Source organism: Oryzias latipes, chromosome 4, assembly GCF_053564925.1.
Source record: "Oryzias latipes strain Hd-rR chromosome 4, Olatipes_Hd-rR_3.1".
NCBI lineage: Eukaryota > Metazoa > Chordata > Actinopteri > Beloniformes > Adrianichthyidae > Oryzias > Oryzias latipes.
This window is the reverse complement of record NC_136240.1, coordinates 27532379-27557812: the sequence shown is the minus strand read 5'-3', so window position 1 is coordinate 27557812 and position 25434 is coordinate 27532379. Positions and strand designations below refer to the sequence as shown.

At 41.8% G+C, this 25434-nt stretch overlaps 2 protein-coding genes across 2 annotated transcripts; both read right to left on the bottom strand.

Annotated features, from left to right (window-relative positions):
• Window positions 1-7211: 7211 nt before the first annotated feature.
• On the bottom strand, window positions 7212-14627 carry LOC101174338 (uncharacterized). The gene is made up of 6 exons (XM_011474309.4): window positions 14470-14627; window positions 11138-11338; window positions 8537-9036; window positions 8189-8407; window positions 7742-8074; window positions 7212-7619 (listed from the first exon to the last, which is right to left on the bottom strand). The coding sequence occupies exons 1-6, from the start codon at window positions 14486-14488 to the stop codon at window positions 7416-7418; spliced, it is 1476 nt and encodes a 491-aa protein (XP_011472611.1). The 5' UTR covers window positions 14489-14627; the 3' UTR covers window positions 7212-7415.
• A 2348-nt stretch (window positions 14628-16975) lies between these two features.
• LOC101174094 (protein-glutamine gamma-glutamyltransferase K) lies at window positions 16976-22326 on the bottom strand. The gene is made up of 13 exons (XM_023954450.2): window positions 22185-22326; window positions 21920-22102; window positions 21129-21380; window positions 20287-20405; window positions 20096-20203; window positions 18860-19037; window positions 18639-18777; window positions 18360-18552; window positions 18099-18252; window positions 17738-18022; window positions 17490-17650; window positions 17269-17405; window positions 16976-17152 (listed from the first exon to the last, which is right to left on the bottom strand). Exons 1-13 carry the CDS (start codon window positions 22291-22293, stop codon window positions 17011-17013), a joined length of 2160 nt encoding a protein of 719 aa, XP_023810218.2. The 5' UTR covers window positions 22294-22326; the 3' UTR covers window positions 16976-17010.
• Between the last annotated feature and the right edge of the window lie 3108 nt (window positions 22327-25434).

Sequence of the window (25434 nt, the reverse complement as noted above, 5' to 3'; positions counted from 1 at the left end):
TGCTAGCATTCTTGCAACAGTATATGGATAAATATCATGCCAGGAGTGTGGCTTTGGTTTATCTTTATTAGAAAAACAAACACAAACATTGTCCTGGTTATCGCTGTGCCTGTGTTCACCAGATAAACCAGCTACACTCTAAGTTTGGTGAGTTTCACCACCAGCTTTGGGGCTGTGACTGGTGGTCCCAGTGGTAAGTCTGTCTCTCCCAGGCCCAGTTTGACAACTTGCTGTCCGGCATCGATGGCTGAATTACTTAATAACTGAGAGAGATCTTCAGGACTTTGATACGGTAGATCCCCAGATTTGATTAGACAGACTTAAGAGTCTTGTGGGCCTCTCAGGAACTGTTTTTAATTGGTTTTATTCCTATCTCACAGATCAACACTTTTATAAGTATGGATATGTGCTCTTTGAGAATCCATGGAATGAGCTGCTGGGTTTTCCAGGGGTCAATGGTAGGTCCGTTACTTTTTAATTTGTATATGTTGTCTCTTGGGGATGTCGTCAGGAGACATGGCATTGACTTTTACAGCTAGGCTGATGATTCACAGCTATATATCGGTGTGTCTCCTGATGACCTTGAACCTGTTAATACTCTTTTAAATTGTATTTTAGACTTAAAGTCGTGGATGGCAGAAAACTTTTACAGCTCAGCCAGGACAAAAAAGAAGTTCTAATCGTCGACCCTGAAGACAAGAGAGAGATGATCTTACCAAAACGTAATCATTCACTGTGTGAGAAACTTGTGAAATTTAATCCCACGCATTAGAAATGTCGTCAAGATTTTATAATCTTAAAAATATTGCCAGAGTCCGTCCATTCCTCTCTCTTGCCAGCACAGAGGTTCTAATCCATGCTTTTATTTTCAGTAGGTTAGATTATAGCAATGCGCTGCTCTCTGGTTTATTACAAACATGGTTTGCTAGCTTACAATATTACAGAACTCAGTGGCACGAGGACCAGGGGGGCGGCAACACATTACATCCATTTTAAAATCGCTGCATTGGCTCCCTGTGCGTTTCAGGCTTGATTTTGCGATTTTTTTTGGTGTGTTTTTTAAATGTTTTAATGGTCTTAGGCCTTCTTATCTCTCATACTTCTTTTAAAGTATGAGCCTCCGCGGACCCTCATGGTCCTCTGGCACCGGCCTTTCAGTTGTCCTTAAGGTGCAGACCAAAACTTACGGTAAGGCTTCATTCTACCATTATGGTCCTCGCTTGTGGAACAGCCAGCCGGCGAGCCTCAGGACCACAAAAGCTCAAGACCCACCCTTTTGACATGGCTTTTATATAATCTTATCTGATTTTGTTTTGTTTTTAAAAAAATATTAATTGATTTTTTATGTATTCATTTCAATTTACTTTCACTTTTAGATATTTAAATACATTTTCTGTATCTAATTTTAACTTTCTCTTTAATAAGATTTCAGCTTCAGTGGTCAGTGATTGTTGCCCCAGTGCTTGCCCTTGCTATGGGGTCAAACATTGCAGCCTCACGACTGTGGGGTGGACCCTGTTGCTGTCTGGTGTGAATGGGCACTGTGGGGCTGTTCTGTAGCTAAGCTATTCCTGGCATAACAGATTCCTGATACATTGTTTTCTCAAAGAAGAACCAAGCCTTACATCTCTTTTTTTTATAATAGTCATTTATTCGTGCCTGTATGCATTATCTTGGGGGTCATGGGGTGTATGTGTGGATGGCGGGAAGGGCAAAGGGGTGTTTTTTTTTTCTTTTTTGTTGTTTTTAATTGTAAAGCACTTTCAGCTGCATGCACGAAAAGCGCTTTTTATAAAAAAAACAACAGGATTGATAGATTAAGTGCCACTTAAAAACACTTAAGAGCTTGTTCTTTCCTCGTACTGACACTGTGATTAAATTTTATGTGACTTTTTAATTCGGTGAGTAATGCAAAAAACCTCAACAGTGTGATCATTTTGTATAAAGTCAACACCACAATCTGCATGAAAAAGAAACATTTATTTTATAAGAAGTCAGATACAGCCTCAAAAACCAGACTGTGTATTTTTAACTTTAAAGCCCCCCTCCTCAGAGGAGGGAGGCTGTCAATCATTGGGATTAAACTTTTCATAAAAAGCTCAGTTTCTGAGAGAGGAGGTGGTGGGGGGTGAACATGTGGTCTGGCCTGCAGAGCTCGAAGGATCTCTCTGTCAAGGTCCACAGACTCCTCCACGGGCCTTTTCCTCTTCTTTCTTGATCCTATATAAAAATAAATATAAATATATTATTAACTGGGATGATGGAATGCTGAAACATGACAAGACTGTTACAGTTGTGGTATAAAGATCAGGTCTTTAGAGGGCATGAACCAGGGTTCCTGCAAATTTCTTCAAGTTAAATTCAAGACTTTTTAAGACCATGCGTATCAAAATTTAAGACCAATTTCTCAGCTTATTGCCCAACATCACCAACAACGAAAAATGAATTCCTTGAAATTCAGAACAGTGATTTATTAAACAAAACTATAATACCTCTGAATGTTAAATACAAATAAATGATAAAAGTAAAAAATGAACACAAAGTCAACTTCTTAGCTCCACACTTTTGGGAGCAATCTCTTGATCAAGTAGAGCTCCTTCTACCATATTTTCCTTATGACCTCTCTTTGAAGTTGAGTCATCTCAACTAGACTTCAAGTCTTCTTTCTTGAAGTGTTTTGCCACTCATCTAAGACTGGCAACCCCCTGCCCTTGTGCTGTTTTCCCATTGCACCATCCGATTGTTGGAAATCCTACGGTAGCAGTGCAGGCACTCAACAAGCGCTGTTGACATGGGCTGGAGGCCTGGATATGACCTGGCAATTCTGGCCACCGTGGGTCCAAATGGGGAGATGGCATTGATGCTGCACAAAACTCACGGCGTTGATAGCACCATAGCAACTTCCAGACCTGTGTCTTTATGAATTGTGGTTGATGCTGAGAAGAATATGAAGATAACAGAACATTGTGCTTGCTGCACAACTGCTTACCCACAAGAAGGGCAAAGAAGAATAAGTTGTTGGGTAAATCAGTGGTTGCAGCACAGAGCGTGTACGACACAATTATTAACGAGCTGAGGATTGAGGACTGTGGGGTCTTTGAAGATTTCTTCAGGATGGAGTCAGATGTCTACACACAGATACAGGAGACACTTTGTCCAAGCCTGAAGCTGGCCATCACTCTCCTACTGGGAATCTCCTACTGGGCTCTGAAGTTCGACTTTGTGTTGCACACAACACTATTTCACTCTTTATGCCTGAGGTGTGCACAGCCATCATAGAAGAGTACCCCTATGAGCAGTCTGGCACCCCCAGTACACCAGACGAATGGCAGGAAGTTGCAGACAAGTTTGGCACCAGATGGAACTTCCATCTTCCCTGCGGAGCATTGGACAGGAAGTATTTCCGTATTACTAAGCTAAAAAAGTCCATCAGCCTCTACAACGGGGGTCTGGAATCCATGGCTCGCGAGCCATATCTGGCTCTTTTGATGGCCACATCTGGCTCGCAAACAAATCTTTATACATTTTTTTTTCAGTAGACCAGTCCTTCTCGGGCGCGATGCGATGCCAGGGGGGTGCGCGGTAGTAGCAGTACTTGGAGAGAAAAAATCTGCGCCACTATCGGTTTACTATTATCTGTTATATCACAGAGTTTGTACCAGCCGGAAACCTGCGAATTGCCATGCCTGCGGCATTTGTGAGCAGGAAAGGGGAAGGGTAGTGGGCTCAGGCAGCGAGGGGAAACGGTGCACTGATTGTCAAAACTAAGAACATGCTGCCCGTCACATACCACACACAGCAGCGTGTGAGTATTGCTGTCCTGACAATGTTTGGCTCCACGTACAGTACAGACCAAAAGTTTGGACACACCTTCTCATTCAAATGAATGGGAAGGTGTGTCCAAACTTTTGGTCTGTACTGTTTGCATGTGAGCAGTCTTTCTCACGTCTAAAGAACATGAAGACCAACTTATGATCACGTTTAACAGATGAAAGTCTCAACGCCTGCATGAAGCTTAAACTCAGCACGTATCAACCAGACAAGATGATCAGCGAAACCACCATGCAGCACCAGAAGTCGCATTAATGCTGAGAAACTCATTTTTTAGCAACAGCATAACAATGTTATTAAAAAGAATCCACATATTTATTGTACTTTTAAAGTGTTGAAATTGCATAAAATGCACACATTTATTTGTATTTTTAGTTTTAAAGATATTGTAGCGCAGGGGTCCCCAACCCCCTGGCCGCGGACCGGTGCCTAGTAAGGTGAGAGGCTACCACGCAGGAATCCAGGGTTTGATTCCCTGAGGGGAATGAACACTGGTACTGGGGCAATTACCATATAAATGTACGTTAATGTGTTTTTAAAAAAAAAAATCAGAATAAAGAACCTTAAGTCTCCATGCGCAGCGTGGGAAAGGGATGCTACAATATTGTACGTCTCTCACAAAATTGCATTTAAAAATGTTGGTGTTTATGGCTCTCTTGGCCAAAAAGGTTCCCCACCCCTGCTCTACAACAACTAAAAAAGGTTTCTTTTCCATTGTGCTATTTGGACTGGTGGATGCAGGCTACAAGTTCATGTAGGTGAATGTGGGGGCCCTGGGATTACACTCTGACTGTGGTGTCTATAGCAGGTCGTCCTTAAAGCCTGTGCCTGTCAGGAGCAGAATAAGTTTCCCAGAGCCAAGCAACCTGCCCCACGATGACAGAGACATCCCCTACTTCATCATTGGGGACAAAGCCTTTCCCCTCCACACTTACATGATGAAGCTATACTCAGACAAGTACCTGGAGCATGACCATAGGATATTTAACTACGGCTGCTTAAGGGCCAGACGTGTGGTGGAAAATGCCTTTGGCATTTAGGCAGCCCGCTTCTAGTGCCTACACACCTGTTGGCTGGTTGCCCCAAGTTTTGCCAACAATATCACCAAGGCCTACAACTTGCTGCAACACCTGCAAGGTTGGAAATGGGTGCAAATACGATCAATGTGGAGAATGACATTGGCCAGATCAAACCAGTAGGGAGTGCTGGAAGAGGCCAGCTTGGAGGGGTGTGGGCCACGGCAGACAGCAGTGGACAGAGATTTTTTGTGCTTCTTTGAATGGATACTACAATAGCCCAGTAGGAAGTGTGCCTTGGCAGGAGGTCGCCATTAAAATGAAGACATTTCTGTGGTGAGACCTTTCATGCTCATTATGTTGCAAACATGTATTTATTATGAAAATCTAAAATATGTAAATATGTATTTATCGAATTGACTGTGTGACAGAACTGTATATTGTGAGTGTGACATAATCCACAGAAAATGACTTACTTCCTGTTGCAAGTCAATTCAGTCGTCATTTTCCACGATGCGGACTTCGCCACGTTGAAACCAGACGTTGTTAGTAAGCAGTGATTGATCTGAGTTGGCCTGACTTAACATTTCTATGGCAACCACTGCCGCTAATCAGGAGTGAGCTCATTGGAAAGCCACACCCCTTCTACTGAAAGCTGGCTCAGGAGAGTCCGTCAATAATATGTTTCGAACGTTAGAGGTTGGGGCCAGCTTGCACCACATGCTTTTATCGCAACATTTGATAGCCCAGTTTATAACTCGAATAACTTTGTACGTTTCTGGTACAAACAGGTATTTCCTATTTGGAACGTGGGGGTGGCGGCACTCAGTCCAGTTCCCACATACAGTCCATGGCTACGTTCACACTGCAGGGCTCAATGCTCAATTCCGATTTATTTTTTTGCAAGGCTGTTCATATTTTCCAATTAAATGCGAACTTTTGTGATCTCCTGTGTGAACGTGAAATGACCCAGAAGGGACCTTCATGCGCAGAAGAGTACTCAATGGGGAACGACGTCACTCGTTTGCAGAAGTAGCTAACGTTAACAATGGATAAACAAATTGAAATGTATCTCAGTAACATCTCTAAAACAAAGGCTTAATCGGAAAGCTGTATGTTTGTATGAAAGTTGTAAAAACCTAAATGTTTTTATGTAAAATGCATGTAACATGTATGCTCCCCAGGCATATTTGAAGCTTACTTTGCAAAATTGTGTTTTGTATTTTACTTACATTTTGTACAATAAAGTTTTAAAAAAAATACGTTAACAATGGATGTCAGTGTTGTCAACAGCGGAGCTCTTTTTGTATTATTAAATTTATTTTCACAAAGGAGCCATTACAACCTTCTCATTTTAAGAAGAAAGTTAAAAAGGAAGATAGCAAGGTTTTTGGCCATGGTGTTTTTTGGAGCAGTGTTGTTAGAAACGTGAACGTCGGTAAGAGAAACGTGTGGGTGCGGAGTCGCAGCCAGCCAGGAGTGGTGGGATGTACTGATCCCATCACCTGTGTATGCATTTAACAAACTGCCACACATCGTATTTCAGTGTTATAAAGTTAAGTCACAGTAGCTATTAGCCATGTGCAAATAACCCACCTGTTTCACCGCAAGAGCGACTAGCCAGGCTGGCCGCGACACCACCAGCGGGACCTGGGCTCTCCTCCTCCTCCCCCTCCACCTCGGGCTCCTCGTGGCCGGAGCAGCTGTCCAGTTCTAGTGACCGAACGCTGGGCTTATTCCCCAAAATGCGGTCCAGCTCTTCGTAAAATGGACAGGTCATTCTTTTACAGCCACTTCGTTTGTTCAAGTTTTTAACCTCCTTGTATTTGGCTCGGAGGCTTTTTATTTTTCGCTGGCATTGGAGCCAGGATCGTCTGTACCCACGCTGGGCCATTTCGCTGGAAATTTTTTCAAAAACCGCCCGGTTGTGATAATAGCCTTGGATTTTGGCCTGAATAGAGCTGTCACCCCAAATATTAATCAAATCGGTGACCTCGCGTTCCTTCCACTGACTGGTCTCAGCAGCACCGTCCGCCATGGTTGATGTCTATGTTCTCGTTCCCGCCTACTTCAACGCAGAATGATGACGTTTGAAGCGTATCGATGACCTACGGGTCGGATACATGTGGCCTGGCCGTTCAGACGGAGGTCGCATTTCAAAAGATCGGATCTGTATTGGATTCAGGACCACATACCCAAGTGGCCTAAGTCACACTTGAAAAGATCGGCTCAGATACAGATTGCATGGGCAAAAAAAAAAAAAAAAAAAAAAAAAAATGGAATTGGGTCGTTTCAGCCTGCAGTGTGAACGTGATTTTGGTAGGTTTTACTCACATCACTATTTTTAACAATAATACACAAAAATAGATATACGAAAACAACACTTTATTTTTACCATAACAAAGCACCACACAAACCTGACTGTCACAATTTACACGCAAGTCAAGTGCCTTTTTGTCACAAAATATATAACAAATACAGAATGTGTCACAGCAAAGATACCAGCTCTCCAAACTTTATCCATAGGCACAAATAGCCACACAGGTACTTCATCCATAGGCACACTAATTATCCAGGCCCTGACTTGCCAAAGCCACTTTTGTTGAAAGATGATCTGGGACCCTCATCCAGATGCTGTAACTGGGGGTCAGATGTGGACGGTTGCTGATGTTGGCTGCCTGAAGGCTGACTAGAATAATGCAAAATTGGAGTGCTTGAAAGCGGAGTGGCAGAGGTGGGCCTGGTATGGGTAGGCTCACCCAACACAGTAGTCTGGAAACATAAGAAGGTGATGTTGTTCATGTGTATTTTTACAAAAACACCAAGTAAAAGTAATATTTTTATACTTAGAATTCATTTGTGTAAATAATGACATTTTACTATTTCATGCTTACATTGTAAGAGGAGTCTGGCTGAACGTATGCTCTCTGGTACTGCTGCGGGGGCTGCTGCCAAGCGTGCTGGAGCGGCTGATGCGGGGGTTGCTGCCAAGTGTGCTGCAGCGGCTGATGCGGGGGCTGCTGCCAAGTTTGCTGCTGGGGCTGGTACTGCTGTGGGGGAGGTTGTGTTGCAACAGGCACAGTGGGGGGGTTCAGGTAACGCATCAGGAGGGAGAACGTCTCCCCCTGGAACTCTCTAAACCGTTTGGCGGGCACATCAGCACAGGCTGAGGCAAACCACGATGACCAGGCCGTTCGCTCGTCCACCAATCTGTCTCTGTCCCGAATCTGTGGAAAACACAATAACAGTCTTTTTTATGTTATTGGGGTCATCTATCAAACTTCAGTAAATCTGAGAACTGAATAAAAATTCCAATTATTTCATAAATATACCAAACTCACCCCTTTGTTAACCTCCTCCTCACGCCCCCTCTCGGCCTGCAAGAATTCCCTCAGGACTGTGGCAATGCCGCTGCTGTCTTTCTTCTGGGGCAAGGACTTCCTGCCTCGGACGCCTTCTGCGGGAGTGAAAGTGGGGGGCTTTGGAGATGCAGCCAGGGTGTCGTCCGCGTCAGATACCTCCTCTGCGTCACTGGCCTCTCCAGCAGGAACAGTGGGCACCTGGAAACAGAAGCACATGACATAAAGTAGAAGTGAAAATGAGAATCTATAATTTATTAATAAGATATTACACACAGGTTCAAAATGTAGAAAACACAATTCTATATTAGTTTCCTGGCTAGTACTTACATTTCCTAGTTCTTCCTCCTCATCAACACCAGCCTTCTTCCGGTGAGGATCGAGGAACTGCATTCGGCGTAACTTCCATTGCTGCTTCGGTGTCAGCTTCTTTGCCCCAGAGTTAGACTTGTCCTTACGGATGACTTTGAGGAGCTTGCCATAGTCTGTCCTCAAACTGACGAACCTCTTCCACAACTTCTCTGCAGTCCAGCCATGGCCCAGGGCGCTTGCGAACTCTGTCAGCTCAAAATTCCTCCGCTGCTTGTTCTTGTACGATGCATGCGTAAGGTCGTAGAAATGGGGCCTCTCTTTAAAAAAGGACACTATCTTCTCTTCGACATCGGGCTCCTCTTCACCATGGGAAGAACGTTCATCCCCTGTATCCGCCACTGAAGCCTGCTCAGACTCTTCATCCGATGAAGACTCCTGCTGTGGTTGGACCGCTTGGACCTTCGTTTTTTTAGGCGCTGGGGCTTTGCCTTTGCTGGGTGTCTTGGGTGACATGTAGTCTAAAAATTAAAATGTGCGCTTTTTATATACCCCTGGACTACCGGCGGCCAGTGGCACTTAATATGAACGGCCACAATCCAGAGGCATTTACACATGGTTCAATCAGAGCTGCTGCCGGTTGGCAATCCGGCAGCAACTGCCCTGTGGCTGCCCAGCTGTCGCCTGATTTCATAATGGCGTCATCGCGTCATCCTCGTCTGACTGATGCCTAGTGGACGCCTGACTCCCACCGCCTACATTCATGACCACACAAACTACTAAAAAAAATATATATATCGGGCCGTGGCATGAAATCCTAAAGATTCTGCTGATGCCTCCTCATCAGCAGTTGTATTTGTGACCGTATGATTAATAAGACAGGAGGACCAAATAAGTGAAAGGATATCACACCAACTTCACCTTTACGTTTTTTGGCAATGTCAGAGTCCGGGAACATACACTTAAAAAATTCTGAAATGCCCTTGTTTCTATTAAAGGACTGGTGTTTGTGAACAGCATAAAGAGTCTAGAAGACCTCTGCTTTCAGTGTTGTTGTGAACCCGAAGGACGAACGCAGATCGACTCTTAACTGCAGTCGCAGCGGGAGGGGCTGCATACGGTGCGGGGGCTAACATCTGCAGCTGTTTCGGGTGCAGCTGGCTAGATAGCTGACATGAACAAGTTCGCTCTTTTACTCCGAAGTATGTCAAGTGCTTTGTAGATTTGACATAGGAGTCGGACGCCTTTAATGTCATTGTTGCAGTTAGCCTCAAAAACGATATGCTTTATTCATACACACCACGTACATTTTCCCATAATCAAAACTGTAGCTTCTTACCTTGTTGTTTGTGGTCTTTGCCATGATGCTTTAGCGCGCTTCTTTTTCTTCTTCTTTTATTTTTAAACCGGTAGTGGGCATCTAGCGTACGCATGCATAACGACTGGTTCTGCCGCTCTTTATTTACGTTATTTGATTCAAATAATCGTAGTTGAAAAAAGAAATGAAATGCAAAACGGAAAAGTTTCAAACAGCATAATTTTTAAGGCTCGGAATTCAAATTGAAGACATTTTTAAGGCCTTTTGAGATCCCTGCGGGTGCCTGCACACACCCCGTGGAGAGGCCAGGAGAATAGAAAAGGGCAGGAGCAGATGATAGGCTGTAAAAAGCAGCAGCTGCCAGTTCCGGCAGAGACTCTGGCTTTGAGAAAGAAAAGCTAAGCTCGCTGAAGTCTGCAATAATGACAATAAACGATTCCATAAACACTGCATCGTCAATATAATCTTAAAGAACGACTTATAAATATGTTATGTTATTTTTCCTTTATCAATTGAAATAAAGGTTTTCTCTGTGCCGCTGACGAAGCTGTGGTTGCTGCTTCGTACCGGCGGTCGGACTCCAATGTCCTGTCCTGCAAACTTGCGTCCATGTTCCCGTGGGGAGAAGAACGGTTCAGGAAAAAACAGGACGGCAGAGTATTTCCATCTTTTGATTGCCCCCTCTGCTACTCCACTTCTTTTTCCCCACCTCCTTTTCTTTCCTCCCTCATGTAGAGGTCCCAGAGGCTCTTACGCCTTTTCTGGCACTGATCCACTGAAATACCAAAGGTAATTAGCTAATGCTACGCAGTAGGTAAAAAAAAAAAGAATTATTCAAACTTACGTGGCAATCCAATCTCCTCCAACACACTGCTCCAGAACTTGTCCTTCTCACCTCTATCGCTCCCGATATATCAAAGACTTGTCATATATTTCCGGCTGAGCACAAATATTAATTTCTCCTCCATGATTAGACCATGATCAAATTTGACGGTTGGCAGTAATCCACACTTCACTACCAAATTCAAGTCCCTGATTGGTCAAAGTTTGACCTGGTTTAGCTGGTTTAACACCCGTTCAATAGCCACGCTTTTTGTACGCTGAATGCAAATACAGTAAAAAAAAAACATGACTAGCCACGCGTGAACGCAAGAGTTTAACAGTGAAGCCCGAAACACGCGCACACTTAAAACTTTTTATTGGAAGTGGCTGCTTTTGTGCATGTTCCCGAGGGCGGTGTGAACGTAGCTTCACAGTTCACAACAACTAAAATTTATCAGATATGTGTTTAAGAAAATACGCACCATCTTTTGGCTTGTCTTCAAAACGGTCTTTCTCCTTTTCCTCTTTGAGTTCCACTTCTGGTTCTTCTTTGATCTGCACAGGATCTGGTTCCTCCTCTTTGATCTGAAGAATTTCCATTTCCTCCTTCATCTGCAGATTTTCTGGTTCCTCTTCTTTGATCTGCAGAGGTTTGTGTTCCTTCTCACAGATTTCTGGAAATTCTGGAGGACAACAATAAATAAAAAGTGGTAAATGATCAGAGGACATTCACACTGTGAGCATCCACTAATAACGAATCAGCTAGAACATCGGTTAGCTTTTTTCAGTCACCCTACGAGCATTAATAAAGGTGTACGTAAAACCTCACCAAACAATTACAAGAAGTATATCACTTGTGCTTCCACTCCCAGTGTATACCATACGCTCCCAAAAGAACAAGCACCCCAAAACAGCACACAGCAGTAGAAGACCAGTATAACACAGATTTAAAAACAGTCCCAGAATGTCAAATTGGAGCAAATATGCCCCAATTCAGAGTTAATTCTAACATCAAGATGGACTTTAGCACAAAAAAACTTCCGCATCTGGATCATTCAGATCATATACAGTGGGACAAAAAAGTATTTACTCTATTTCCCCCATATTTGCAGGGTCAGGGACCAGAGACCCCGTGTATACGCAAAATCCACGAATAAGGAGAACCACCACACCACCACCCACCCCTGCGGCCGAAGAATGCCCATCACCGATCCTTGCTCTTTAAAAACACTTCTGAAACATTTCTGATGCTTCTAAAACATTTATTAAGGAACATTGGAATATTGTTCAACATTGGGCCTCCACAATAAATCTCAAATTTATCGTTATCGCAATTTCAAGCTGTGTAATATCCATATCTCAAAAGTCGTCAAAAATAGTGATAAATTGTAAACCTTGAATGTGCTAAAATAATCTTATGGCAGCTTGAAATATCTAACGAATCGAATAAATCCCTTTATGCATTTGACCAATCAGATAGAGGCCTTCACATTGTAGACCAATCGGATAGACCTTTCATGTTAGATGTTGGCCACCTATGAAGATGAGGGTCATTAGGAGTATAATTTAAGGTATTTTGAATCTTATTTAAATTAAAAGTTGCAGTGAAATAGATTTGTTTTTGGTTGTTTTACTATTTGTTCATATACAGCAAGTTATATCGTCATCGCAATATTCATCACTATTATCGCACATCGCAAGCTTTCCTCATATCGTGCAGCCCTACTCAACATAAATAATTGTTTTTATTTTTTATTCAGAACAGGTAGACTGTACCGTAGCATACTTTATAACACACTTTAGGAGCGACTCTCTGTCACTCTGTGCCTTAAAACCAGGAGCCTGTGCTTCCTCCTTTATCAGTTAAGGGCATCTTCTTCCAGAAGAGGCACAAATTTTGGTTGGTAGCGATTTAGGAACTGGGCGAAGCAGTGCTTGCTCGGGTTGAAATATTACTTAGCAGTCGGCAAGGCAGGGCTCTACTCCCCTCGTCCCCGCTGCACCTCCTTCGGATGCAAAAGTCTCATACAAGCATCTTAAGCTGAGTTTTTGTGATGAACAGGAGGAGTCACATGTCTGAAAAAAATATCTGTGAATACGTGAAACCGTGAATAAGCGGGGAAACACTGTGAGGCACAAATTGTGGAATTTCTCCCACTTAAAAAGATGAGAGAGACCTTTTAATTTTCATCATAGGTATTCCTCAACAATGAGATACAAAATGAGAAAAAATATCCAGAATAATCACATTGTCTGATCTTTAAAGAGTTTATTTGTAAATTATGGTGGAAAATACGCATTTGGTCATCTACAAACAAGCAAGATTTCTGTCTCTCATAGACCTGTAACTTCTTCTGTAAGTGGATCTTCTGTCCTCCACTTGTTACCTGTATTAATGTCACCTGTTTGAACTGTTATCTATATTAAAGATACCTGTCCACAACCTCACAGTCACACTCCAAACTCCACTGTGTCCAAGACCAAATAGCAGTCTAAGGACACCAGAACAAACCTGTCGACCTGCACCAGGCTGGGTAGACTGAATCTGCAATAGGTAAGCAGCTTGGTGTGAAGAAATCAACTGTGGGAGCAATTATTAGGAAATGGAAGACATACAAGATCATTGATGATCTCCCTCCATCTGGGGCTCCCCGCAAGATCTCACCCCATGGGATCAGAATGGTCACTCAAGTTTTGTTCTAAAATTCATCTTATTTGAAATGAGACAGGTGATAAAAACCAAATCATGCCTGGCCAGCTAGGAAAAGTAATTGAGGCCTTCCAGAAAACCATGTTTGGAAAACATTACTTAAGGCATCTGACTGGTCAGTTTATAACTAGAAATATGTTCACTTTGGCAAAAATATGAAATATATGCTGGTCCTCGAGAGCCTCAATCCTGCCTGTTTTCCAGCTCTTTCTAGACTCCTTGATGCTGACAACCGAAATCAGGTGAATTCAGGAAACCAGGTGTGGAATCACTTGAGTAGGCTAATCAGCAGCAAGTTGGTCAAGGAGGACTGGATAACAGGCAGCGATGCGGGTTCTTGAGGAGCAGGATAAGCCACCTCTGTAAGATCATTTTAACATTATAAGTCTGATTTCTGTGGAATGCAAGCATCAACTCTCGTGTTATAGAAGTCCCACTTCAATTATTGTTTGATCTGTTGTAAACGTGTGTGTTATTGGTTATGCAGTTTTTTCAAGCCAAAATCAAAACAAATACCTAAAACCTGTGTCGTTTTCTACAAATGAGTTTCTGGAAAACAGCAACAGTTCCCATGATCCCTTTGTTTACACTCTCTCTTGCTAGTTTACAACCGCTCACAACCTAAGCTAGGATTATTAGCAGTGCATCAGAAATGGCCAGCAATATATCAGAGCTACTCGGCCGTACAAATCTGAGCCAGATGCCAGCTTCGACGACGAAAACCGACACTTACATGGATCTATTTGTCTGCCAGTGGATGCATCACAACGGAGTGGAGAAGGGAGTTTGGAGGGGGGGGGGGACCGAACCGAAAAGCCATGCACAAATACAGTATGGCTCCCCCCCCCCCCCCCCCCCCCCCCGTTTATAAGTCTTCTCCACGATTTGAATAAAGAAATACTCAGAAATGCTGTTTTAATTTGAATTTTCGTGTGTGTCTTCTATCACGAGAAAAATGCCACAATAATATGTTTAAACACAATTTTCACTAGACTGGCTGGGTCTTTAAGTTGATACATCATTTACTACACAGATCTGATCATGAGGCGTCCTGCAGCTCCGCGCGCGCGGAAGAAGAACAACAACATATGGATGAGCTCGTACCTGTCAGTCCGGCGGGCATGGCGCTTCGGTTCGGTTCTGGTTTCCCCGCGGTTCAAATGGTTTCTAAGGTGAACGCGGCCCACGGATTCTGTCTCCGTTGATAAAATGGAGCCGAAGAATGTAGGGAAAAACGACGAGCGGCGTTAGAGCGCCCTCGACTGGTAGAGCATGCATTTTCTTCAAATTAAGCTTTATTTAAACAAAATCCTTTACAAAAACGTTAAAAAAAAACTTTATTCAAAACACTAACATTACACACAGTAGAGCACTGTATATCAAATAAAAAAATAATAACGCCAAGGGGAATTATAACTGTTAAAAAACAACAAAAATAAAAGTAAGACTATCTTATTCTGTAAAGCTGATACAGATGGTGGGTTTTAATTTATTTGTTGGTACTGAGGGAAATAGTGTGTAAAATACTCTCTGAATTGAGAGATACTTTAAAAAAATTGTATTTTTATTGCTTAATTTAGTATATAAACATAATGGTTTGTTAATAAAATCAAGAGATTTATTACAGAATTGTGGAGATTGCTTATTATAATCATAATTCTGATATTATGTTCTTCCAAGTCAGGGACAAATGGGGATAGATTTGAGTCCTGATATGAAATGACAGTTTGTCAATTTGTTACAAACTAGCTTAATGTGCTTACAGGTCCAAAATATGTGTACTGTTTCTTCATAGTGTTCATAATATGTACAGTTTTTATTGAGCTCTTTTTTGAACCTTTGCATGTACTGATTGGTTGGGTAAAATCTATGTAAGATTATAACCCTTGTGCTATCCTAAGCACTTTAAAATTGGGAGTTGGGTCATCTAGACCCACTAGACAGTGCTCTGAACCTTTTTTCTTCAATGATTTGTGAACTTCACTGGTGTCCATGGATTACATGAAATCTTTCCACCTTTATCCACCTTTGTCATGGTAGGGAGAACAGGTCAATGTAAGGGTGGGGTCATCTAAGATAGCACAAGGGTTAAATGAAATCTCTTTGAACTTGTTGTTCAAAATATTTTTTTAACCAACAGATTTGTCTTTGAGGTAAAGTCCAAAAAGTTATCAATGGAGATTCAGTTCGAAGCTTTATTTTGATTTTTATTGTAAAGCTGACTTGTAAATGCAAAATACTGAGATTTTGAGAATAATAATGATTAAAGGTGATTAGTATAAATGGCATTTATCAATCAGACTGGTGGACATATTTCAATGTTATTATTAGTTCCTTACCCGTAAACCATCCTGCTCACCTGCATCTCACCTGCTGAGACGTGTTTCAGTAAGGAACCAAAAACCAGCGAACCCATCCGAAACCCATCCAAATTATGTCCACCCAAAGCAAATTTTGCCTGCAAATTGAGAATCAGAACCACCCCATTGAGCAGGAAACCACCAATCTGGCAACATTGATGTCCGGCAAGGTAGCTGAGGCGCTGTATGATGGGATCTGTGGTTATAATAAGGCTATGTGTGATCTCCTTCCCTCCTCTCCAACCACTGAAAAAACATTATAATGCAGGACTATGTGGTGTCCTTATTTTTAAAAGCAATTCGGTCACCATGCTCACTACTTCGTTTTTTTATAGCAAATTTACATAAAATGTTTATTAATCCACTGTGTTCTGATGAGGAAAAATTGATTGTTTATCAAAAAATACAAAAAAACAATTTTATTTGCAAAAATTGTTCAACCAAAATACAACGTGGTTGATATTGTGATTGACTTGATCTCTGAGGCACCAGCTTTCACTCCATGTGGGTGCCGCCCATTTCATGACATCAACTTAGAGCCGCCCATGACAGGATGTGTGCGTCTTGCCCACGAGAACAAACAACATCCAGACTTTTGCAAAGATGGATGTGCAAACTGTGCACATAAAATGGGACCATTTTGCAGATCACCACTAGCTCCCCAGAGAAAGTGTGTGTCTGTGTTAGCCTGGGGGCCGGTGCTGGCAGTGCAGACTCTTCTTAGAAGGGGCTGTTCCTCACTTATCTACGTCACAATGTGAGGATCTGCTTGTTTTTGTGGATTGGTAGGGGCTGGTGCACAGAGAGCAGGGTTTTAGAAGAATGCTCAAAAAGGCATGAGTGGAACAAAATACTGCTTTGGGGTTGTTTTTTGTGAGGACTTATCATTATAATACACTTAAAAACTCAAAAAAGTTGATTTTGCATGCTATAGGCCCTTTAAATAAACAAAACTCGTGATATTTTTTTTAAATGTGTCTTTATTCGCACTTTCTTGAAAGATAAAAGAACATATTTTCCCCCACACCAAAGAGCTTTAGCCATACTTCATTCCATAACATAATTTCCAAAAACCTCGAGGAAAGGATGCAATTAACTCTTGTAAAACAAAAAAGTAGTGTCATTTTTTTACCCCTACACATCAATATTTTCCCATTTTAGAGCAAAGTTAGCACAGTGTTACATCTTTTCACTTCAAAAGATAATTTTAATTATTTTTAAGCTTTCCCACAGTTTACAGAATCAAAGTGTTTCTTTTTGCGTAGTACTCTTGAGTGTTGCTGCTTCAGGCCTCCACATAGATGTCGGCAACACCGTGAACCTGTGTGAGCTGACTGCAGTGCAAAGAAGCCACAAATTTCTTTGCTCCAGCAAGGGTAGGGGTGAAGTCTTTGGTGATAGTGACTCTGCCATTGCTGCGAATATCTCTATGTGGAGAGAATCAGGTAATCAATTAAAATGAAAAAATAAATAAAACATAAAATAAGCTAGATGGTTAGAGGAGAGAAAAACTGTTGCAGCAAGAAAGTTTTCCCAGACTCACCCATATGTAATCTTTTGTACCGGTAGAAGGCCAATGCCTTCCACATTTAACACCACATCTTTTAGCTCTTCTGGTAGCGGGTTGATGAATGAAATCTCCACCGTCATCTTCTGTCCAACCACGGGTTTCCCGATCGGCTGTGTCAGCAGAACAGACGGAAGCTCAGGCTAAAAAACAGATCCAAGCACAGTAATATGTTGCAGATGTGTGCTGTTTCCTACCTTTATGATTAGGTCTGGGGTTCTGAGGAGGAAACCAAACTGAGTGGCCAACACCTGTTGGGTTTCTTTAACCCTGCCCAACAGTGTCAACATCAGGGCTCCCTGATCAACCAGCAGGTCTTTGTATTTGTCGTAAGTCAAGGCCAACTTTACTTTAGTCTCTGCAGATCACAGCAAACGGGAAAAGAAGTGAAGTGTTGGCAAAGGCAAACTCAGCCAGGCTATTTTAAGTACTCAGTGACTCTTACCCTTGTTGGGTAGTAAATCCAGATCTCTCTTCTCTTTTTGGAATGTAGCTTTGTGAACTCCAGTATAGTACATGACTGCCAGCTGGCTGTTCAGGCTTACATTACGATTCTCACAGCTGTGGTTGATAAACTTGACAATAAGCTCTGCATCGCTCCCCAGTTTGGGACCTTCTCCCTCCATGACCACTTTCATAGTTACATCTTTTGCAGTGGGAGATTCATAAGTATCCGGCTTGGAGCCATAGCTACAGGCTGTTTCCACGGCGACGCGCTCCTCTTCAGAGCCTAAACGTGAACAGAGATGCTAGTTACATAAAGAGAAATTGGGTCAGACAGATTCCTATAAGTTCATTTCAGTTACCTTCAGCATATTTGTACATGTGTGTGATATCATTACGCTCATCTGAACCCACAGCCTTGGTGCTGATGTTGCAACCAACAACCTTCTTCTCAGTGAAGATTTTACTGTAGGTCCCATCTGCATTCCTTTGCCATAAGATTCTATCACTGTTCACCTGCAGGGTAGTCAAAAGAAGCAGGGATAAGAATACATTTTCAGGCAGAAACCAATATCTGGTGTCATCACTAAAATGAACTGAATAAAGAAGAATTGAGTAGAAACCTCTGCAAACACAAAGGGGCAGTCATATTTGAGGTAGACTTGACCGTTGCGAATAGCAGTGAGAGGAGCAGGACCACAGCAATAAATGCCATTGCTCGTTTCCTGAGGTGTGGCATCAACAGCCTGCCAGCCTCCGTTTCCTGGGGGCAAGTCGGGACGAGCCATCCAGCAGTCATTCCACACATGGAAGTTCCTTTAGGTGAAGAGAAGCACTGTTTACTAAAAAATCGTGAGTCCTCTTGAAGAGAAAAGCCATGTCCCAAAAAAGCCAAGACATACCAAATGGAATCCTGATTCTTGTTCGTTATGGTGTCCATGTTCTCATCCACGTACACATCTATTGTCAAGGAAACGTCCGTGTCATGAGCAGAGTTGAAATTGGTCACAGTTCGGGTGGGAATGCCCAAACAGCGCAGCACTGAGGAAAAACAAGAGTCTGTGTTTCATTTTTCTGCAGGACACATGGGAAGAGCGAAAAGGCAAATTAAAAGTCTGTCAACCTGTTGTTGTAACACCGCCAAATACCCAACACTGGCCATACTTGACAGGTGAGCCTTTGCTTGCATAATATTGCTGCAGTATTTCTACACTTCCATTCCAAAATGTTGGACAAGTTCCCCCTGTATAGTCTCCTGACCATTTTCCTACCAATACCCCGGCATCATCATTGGAGTTGACCTAAAAAATAAAAAAGGCAGAATGTTATTTTGCCTAATAGTGTGAAACTGAGATCTGACAAAGTCCTCATGCTGTAGGAGAAAGAGATTCTGAGACACAGACTATTATCCCATCTCATCCAGCTGCAAGGCAAAACGGCATCACCAATAAAGGGATTTGTGTTTTTGTTGTCATTACACTGTGGTTGGTCACAACACTGGGCTCTTGATGAGGCATCTCATTTCCCTGTATACAAACTTTTGTCATTTAGCAGGCAGAAGCAGATATATAAAGAGTATTTCTGTGTTTAAATCGTGGTTAATCAGGATCAGACAAAAAAGTCTTGTCGCTAAAAGCTTGTAGTTTTTATGTACAAACTTCAACCGACAAGCCAAAAGCACGCTGCTCTGCTCCAGTCTAAAGCATCTACTTTTGGGCGACTAGATCCAGGTACGTCTTCGTTTTCCTTGTCTGAGCTGGTCTCTGGCTCAAAACTGCACGACTGGATAGCTCTATATTGCTCACCATTTTTGTTGTACCAATAACGTTAAATTCGGGTTGTGGGGGTTGTAAGCTAGTGTGAAGTGGGATATTAGCACATGCTTACTTCAATGCCAATATCTCGCCCACAACTTAGAAGCAAACTTATAATGAATTTCTGCCATTCTGCAGAATTTGTGTCCTTGACACAGGTTTTTTTCAATTTAGCCTAAAAACAACATACTTATAGTGGAAAGACCACTGGAATGCTTTTACAATAGATAAAAAGAGGATTGCAGGGCAACTTTAATCACGAAGGGGCCATACAGTTTAATATTACAGAGCATCCACAAAACGAAAATGTAATCCTACAAAAAGAAATAGAAGCAAACATGCACATTTTTCAGAATAAACATTTGAGCACTGTCAGACTGCACTGCAGAGAAAAAAATGATTTTGTGCAGGATGACTCTGTTCAGGAAAAGCATCGTAGATGGGCAGAGTACATTCAAGCTACATACGTAAACATACAAAGAACAACATTTGAATGTTCCAAAACAGGGCCACATTGTGGAGATAAAATCCAGGTGGGTCCTCACCATGGCAGAGACGATTCGAACCACATTCACCGGGTCTCCCCAACCAGAGCAGAGTGTTTTGCTCTTTTCCAGGATGTAGAGGCAAGTGGCCAGAATCCCACTGTCAAACTGAAGGAAAGATGGAGAAGAACACAGTGGATCAGAAGGTGTGGTGCTTTCTGCAGCTGGTCACCAAACAAGGACCATCATACCTGTCCATAGTTCCATGTTCTTGCTCCAATTTGGTTTACCCTGCCATTATAAATGCGGCCGACATCATTAAGGACATACTCCTGTCTCTCCTCTTCATCATCTAGGAAGACAGAGTCATCTAAATCAGAGCAAACAGGAAGAGCTATTAGATTATTTTTTATAATTTTGGAATGATGAAAAGCTTGTGAAATATAGACTCATGTTATACTACCAGAAAGTGGCACACTATAATCTTTTTGACTAGTGTTTCTTTTTTTTTTTTAACAAAGAATAACACAAAATGTGTTAAAATTTCCAAGCGCATGTAAACTCCATCATGAAGAGTTTTGCAGCAATGACAAGGAGGGGAGGTTTATCTGGTTATATATCTGTTTTAACTTTTCTTTATTTTATTCCTTTTACATTTTATTTGTAACCCCAGTGTTTTCCTCAGAGGGATCCTCCACATCTGTGATTGACCCTTCTCAGTGAACGGGGTTCCTGCAATGGGATCTCCCAGGTCTGGCTCTTATTCTTAGATCTGGGGGGGGGTCCTGTGGTATAGCGTATTCTGTGGACTTGATTGGGGGTCACTGAAGTAGACATGTCTCCAAAATATTGTTTCCCTGCTTCAGTACAAAGCCAGATTTCTATATTGCATAATTTTTCTTATCATAGTGTGTGTACGTGTGTGTGGTGGTGGGGGGGGGGGTTCTGGGTACTGTACGGGTTTAAGACAAAATATTTGTTTGATGTTTTGTCTTTTGTTTTTAAAATTTGATTCAAATAAAGTTTGATTTGATTTGATTTGATTTGAGAAAGATTCTTTAATGCATCAGCTGTGCAGCACAGCTCACTTTACCTTTACTCCAGGGGTTGAACAGCATGTAGATGTCATCAGAAGGGTTACATGTGTAAATAGCCAAACCATTTGGACAAGTTGTTTCCACAGTGAGCCGGTATCGGCCAATGACAGCAGTGCCTGGTGAATTCACTGACAGCTTAATTCTTTTGTCATTCTCTTTCACCACTGCAGCCTCCCAACAGTTGCCCTTCAGCTCTTCCACCAGAGGGACAATCACATGGGTTCTCTTTCCCACTTCTGGTATTGGCCCTGAGAAAGCAGAGGAGCCACATGTCAGACAAAATGCAAACATTTCCGGATGTAAATTGCATTACTGACTGCTGCCTGTGACATGCACAAACAGAAACAAACCAGTCACATTTTTACTAGGGGTGTAACAATTGATTTATTGATTTATTTCAAGAACGTTCATGACCTCATTTCAGATCTTGATCAGTTTTATTTTAGTTTCTTCCTGGAATGAGAGTTTTATCTGAAAGCACTTTCTTAACAATGTTAACTCAAAGTTCCAATGTGTGTTAAATAAAAAACTGACCTAAACGCTTTACACACTGCTTTCCACCCGGGGTGTGCAGGTGATGCGTAAGTGCACGTAAGATGCCAATAGGATGTCCACACAAACTACGCTTTGATTGTCTAATTTCCTAACTTCTAACAGCCAGGCTGCACACAATGGTCTCGCAAAGAGCACACGCCTCTCACCTGGACAGCACTAACGGGCTCTTTGTGAAGTGTAGAATAAAAGAAAAATCTGTAAGACACACCCGTTGAGTTTCTTGTTCACTCACCTGTTTTAAGGTGTAGGTGAAGCTTGTCAGTGTGACGGTTAAAAGGTCTCGACAAGGTTATCCACATTTGGAACGTCTGGCTTCTGCGGAGAACGCAGATGTTGTCCTGGTAAAGATCTGTGTGATGGTTTTTGTGGTTCTTTAATTTCATCAGGTCTATTGATTGCGCCTTCAGAATGAGATCTGTGAAAGCAAAGATGGAGAGTTAAAGAAATGTGACAGGCTTTTTTCCTCATGTGTGACGTCTAATCTCCTTCAAGTTCACCTTTACCCTTGTCCTTGCCCAGGATTACGGTGTCATCTTTCTCTTGCGGACGGTCAACCCTGACCCGCCTGGCTAACCTGCCAGTTGTTGATTCTGTCAGTGCAGACATTCTGAGGGAAACAAGCTGTTTCTCATTAGATGAGGTAGCAGTTTCCAAAAAAAAACCATCCACAAACCAGTAGGCATTTTCTCTTTTAGGGTGTTGATGATGATGAAATCACAGTTTTTTTTTCTTTATCTGAGTTCAGAACCATTTTTAGACGTTCTAATCAGAACACTCTCTGACTATGAATGGATTGCCTCATTGCAGAGGACTCCAACACAAAACACTTCAAACAGTTCAAATGACAAATTCCAATCAGAGTTCTTTGTGTTGTTTCAGTGTCATTTTAATGAAAACTGGAACGCAAGCACGTAAGTATTTCTATTAAAGTCTCAATCTGATAATCTTTTTATCTATTGTAAAAGGGTTCCCAATGATCTTCAAATTACGATTATGCATTTTTTAGCCAGTATAAAAAAAACAAGCGTTTCAATGTATTTGTCAATTTTTCCCCAGCAGACAGCCGTATCCACGGCTGTGGCTAAAGCTTGACATTCTTCCTCAGCAGTGCGTTCAGGAGCAGAGGAGGCAGGACTCACTGTGAACTCACAAATAGTGGTACTACTAATGGGAGCAAACATTTTTACTTCTTTTAGTGAATTCCACTCATAACGTGCATAGGAAGAAGACTGAGTGACGTAGTGAGTGCAGCATCTCTTCAAGAAATACCATCCAAGTAGAAGTATTGTGTGAAGCTTTAAAAGTGATATTTGAAAGTTCAAACTTACAAAAAAATCAAAGATTTTGATATATCGTCAAATAAATGTGTTTTTTTTATTAAAAACAAATTATGAATAAATAATATTTAAATAATAATTAATCGTATATATATATATATATATTATTGGGGGGCAAAACCGACACCAACTGACAGTCTCTATTCTCGAAAGTTTATTTTTTTGCAATAAAGAAACTGTGAAAAATTACATATATCTGGTTCCAAATCAACACTATTTGAACAGCGTGTGAAATAACAAAACAAATTTGTGTACCAGACCCTAATGTTTAATGAAATTACACACTAAAAAGAACTTTGATAAGCCCATGAAAATGCTTTGAATAACGTTATAATTTATGTTACATTGCACCAGCAAGCAGCACTGGCTGTGGCTCAGAACTTATTTGATGTTAGCACTTCCAGAAAGTTGAATTCACTTGCACAACAAATAAAATGAAATGCCATAAAGTCTGTTTAGTTTAGTTCAGCCATTACCTATTGAATTTTATGACTGTTCATGATTTCACGTTCTTATAGAATTACCGGTATGAAGCCCATTGAGACGACTATTGTTGTAATATTGGGTTACATAAATACCATTGAAATGAATGGAATGAAGAAATTGACTTTTAGAACGCAATTTTCAAAATACGTGCATCCAGTGCGGAACTTTTTTCTTTGCCGCACAGACCCAGAGAAAGGGTTAAGTTTATGATTACAGGTTACAGTTAAGCTGCGTTCACACCAAACGCGATTCACGCGGCCAGTGTCAAATAAATAAAATAATAAAAAAATAAATGTATACTGTATTCATCCCTCAATGGGGAAATTCTTCTCCGCATTTGACCCATCCCCTGGGGGAGCGGTGAGCTGCAGCTGAACCGCGCTCGGGAGGCAGTAGTGTTAAGGGCCTTGCCTAAGGACCCCCACTGGGTGATGTTAACTGCTCGCCATTGATTTGGTAATTGCCCCCCGGTACCATTGCTTATTCCCCTCCGGGAATCGAACCCTGGATTCCTGCATGGTAGCTTATAACCTTACCAACCGAGCCACCCAGCCACTTTGTCACCCAGTCAATGTTAAGTCAATGGTACGGACGCGATCCGAAGAACAGCAGTGCGATTTGGGCGGTGGCAAAGGTCTGGCAGCAGCACGATTTCAGTGGCGCAGTGCAACTTGCTACCTGTCTAAACTGTCCTTAACCAAATCGTCAAACAGTACCCGTCCTGGCAACACCCCGGACAGTATGTCACAGGGCCAATGGAGCTGGAACAATCCCGATCACTATGGCGGTGTTCTAACATCTGTCTTACCCATGATTTTGTCCTACCGATACTAACTGTGCATGCGCATGGCAAAATTACGTCATTTTGACAACAATTTAAAAGAAACACTGAAAAAATGAAATGATTTTTTTTGTTACCGGGACATTTGTTCTCTTTCATAAGAAAAAGGCCACACGTACATGTCAAAAACATAATTTTCATCGGAGGGGGGCATTAATAGCATGCATAATTACTTGAAGTGTCAAATTCTGAAAAAAACAGAAAACAAACAAAACTGTTAAAACTCACTCAGTTAAGGAGAAGTAGTTCTCTGTCAATGTGGAGTCAAGGAAGAGATCTTCTGCTCTCTCTGCTCTTGTGTCTCATCCTTCAAGTTTGGCCCTTCTTTTATACACTTGTTAAGACACAGCCTCCTAATTGCACAATCAACCATCATAGTGAAACCTCTAAATTAGAGATAGAAAACACCAGAATGTTCAAAACATAACTACCCATCAGTCAAAAGCTTGATGCCTGTCATTCCTCAGAAAAGTTTTTGTGTGAAATCCTAGCATCCTCTTCTCTTTCAAAAAAACGTTTTTACCCTTTTGCTTTTGCTTTCTTTATAAACACCTTTTTGCTGGATCTTTTATCTTTCTCTGCTGCACATTTTCTGCTGACATGAGTGACTGACCGCCACCCGTGTCAGTGTGTTGGTAAATACAGATCATATGCAGCCCCGCATCATCACACTCCCTCTTCAGTATTTAACACTTTCTAAAGAACCAGTGTCATGTCATATCATGTCAGGCTTTCGAAATGACAGCACAGCACATTATATAGTCACACTCTAAAGCATTACAATACCTCTTAAGGGAAATGCCAGTTGGCATAAAGCCCAAAGTGACCCTTGTACCTCCAGGGACCTGCCATGCATTGCAGCTGTTTGCTGCAAGGAATCATATTCTTGCCACAGACCTGAAGGCCACAGACCTTTGACCAAAGATTTTGGGTCTTTTCCACAGTTTGGAAAAATGATTAGCAAATATGATTCATATTTAACTTTAAAAGAAAATTCTTAAAGATGAACAAAGGGAATTGATGACATAATCTTTATTGTAGTAGGACAATAGGATCACGATTAGTCAGTACAGAAAGTTTGGT

Excerpts from the sequence above, each read along its gene's own strand:
- LOC101174338 (XM_011474309.4), bottom strand. Across the intron at positions 8,408-8,536 it reads AGGAGGAAGAACTAGGAAAT|GTGCCCACTGTTCCTGCTGG; the intron begins GTAAGTACTAGC and ends TTCTGTTTCCAG. Across the intron at positions 7,620-7,741 it reads AGCCAGACTCCTCTTACAAT|ACTACTGTGTTGGGTGAGCC; the intron begins GTAAGCATGAAA and ends TTATGTTTCCAG.
- LOC101174094 (XM_023954450.2), bottom strand. The coding sequence starts at position 22,293 with ATGTCTGCACTGACAGAATCAACAACTGGCAGGTTAGCCAGGCGGGTC. Across the intron at positions 20,204-20,286 it reads GAACATGGAACTATGGACAG|TTTGACAGTGGGATTCTGGC; the intron begins GTATGATGGTCC and ends TCTTTCCTTCAG. Across the intron at positions 17,651-17,737 it reads GGATTTACTACCCAACAAGG|AGACTAAAGTAAAGTTGGCC; the intron begins GTAAGAGTCACT and ends TGTGATCTGCAG.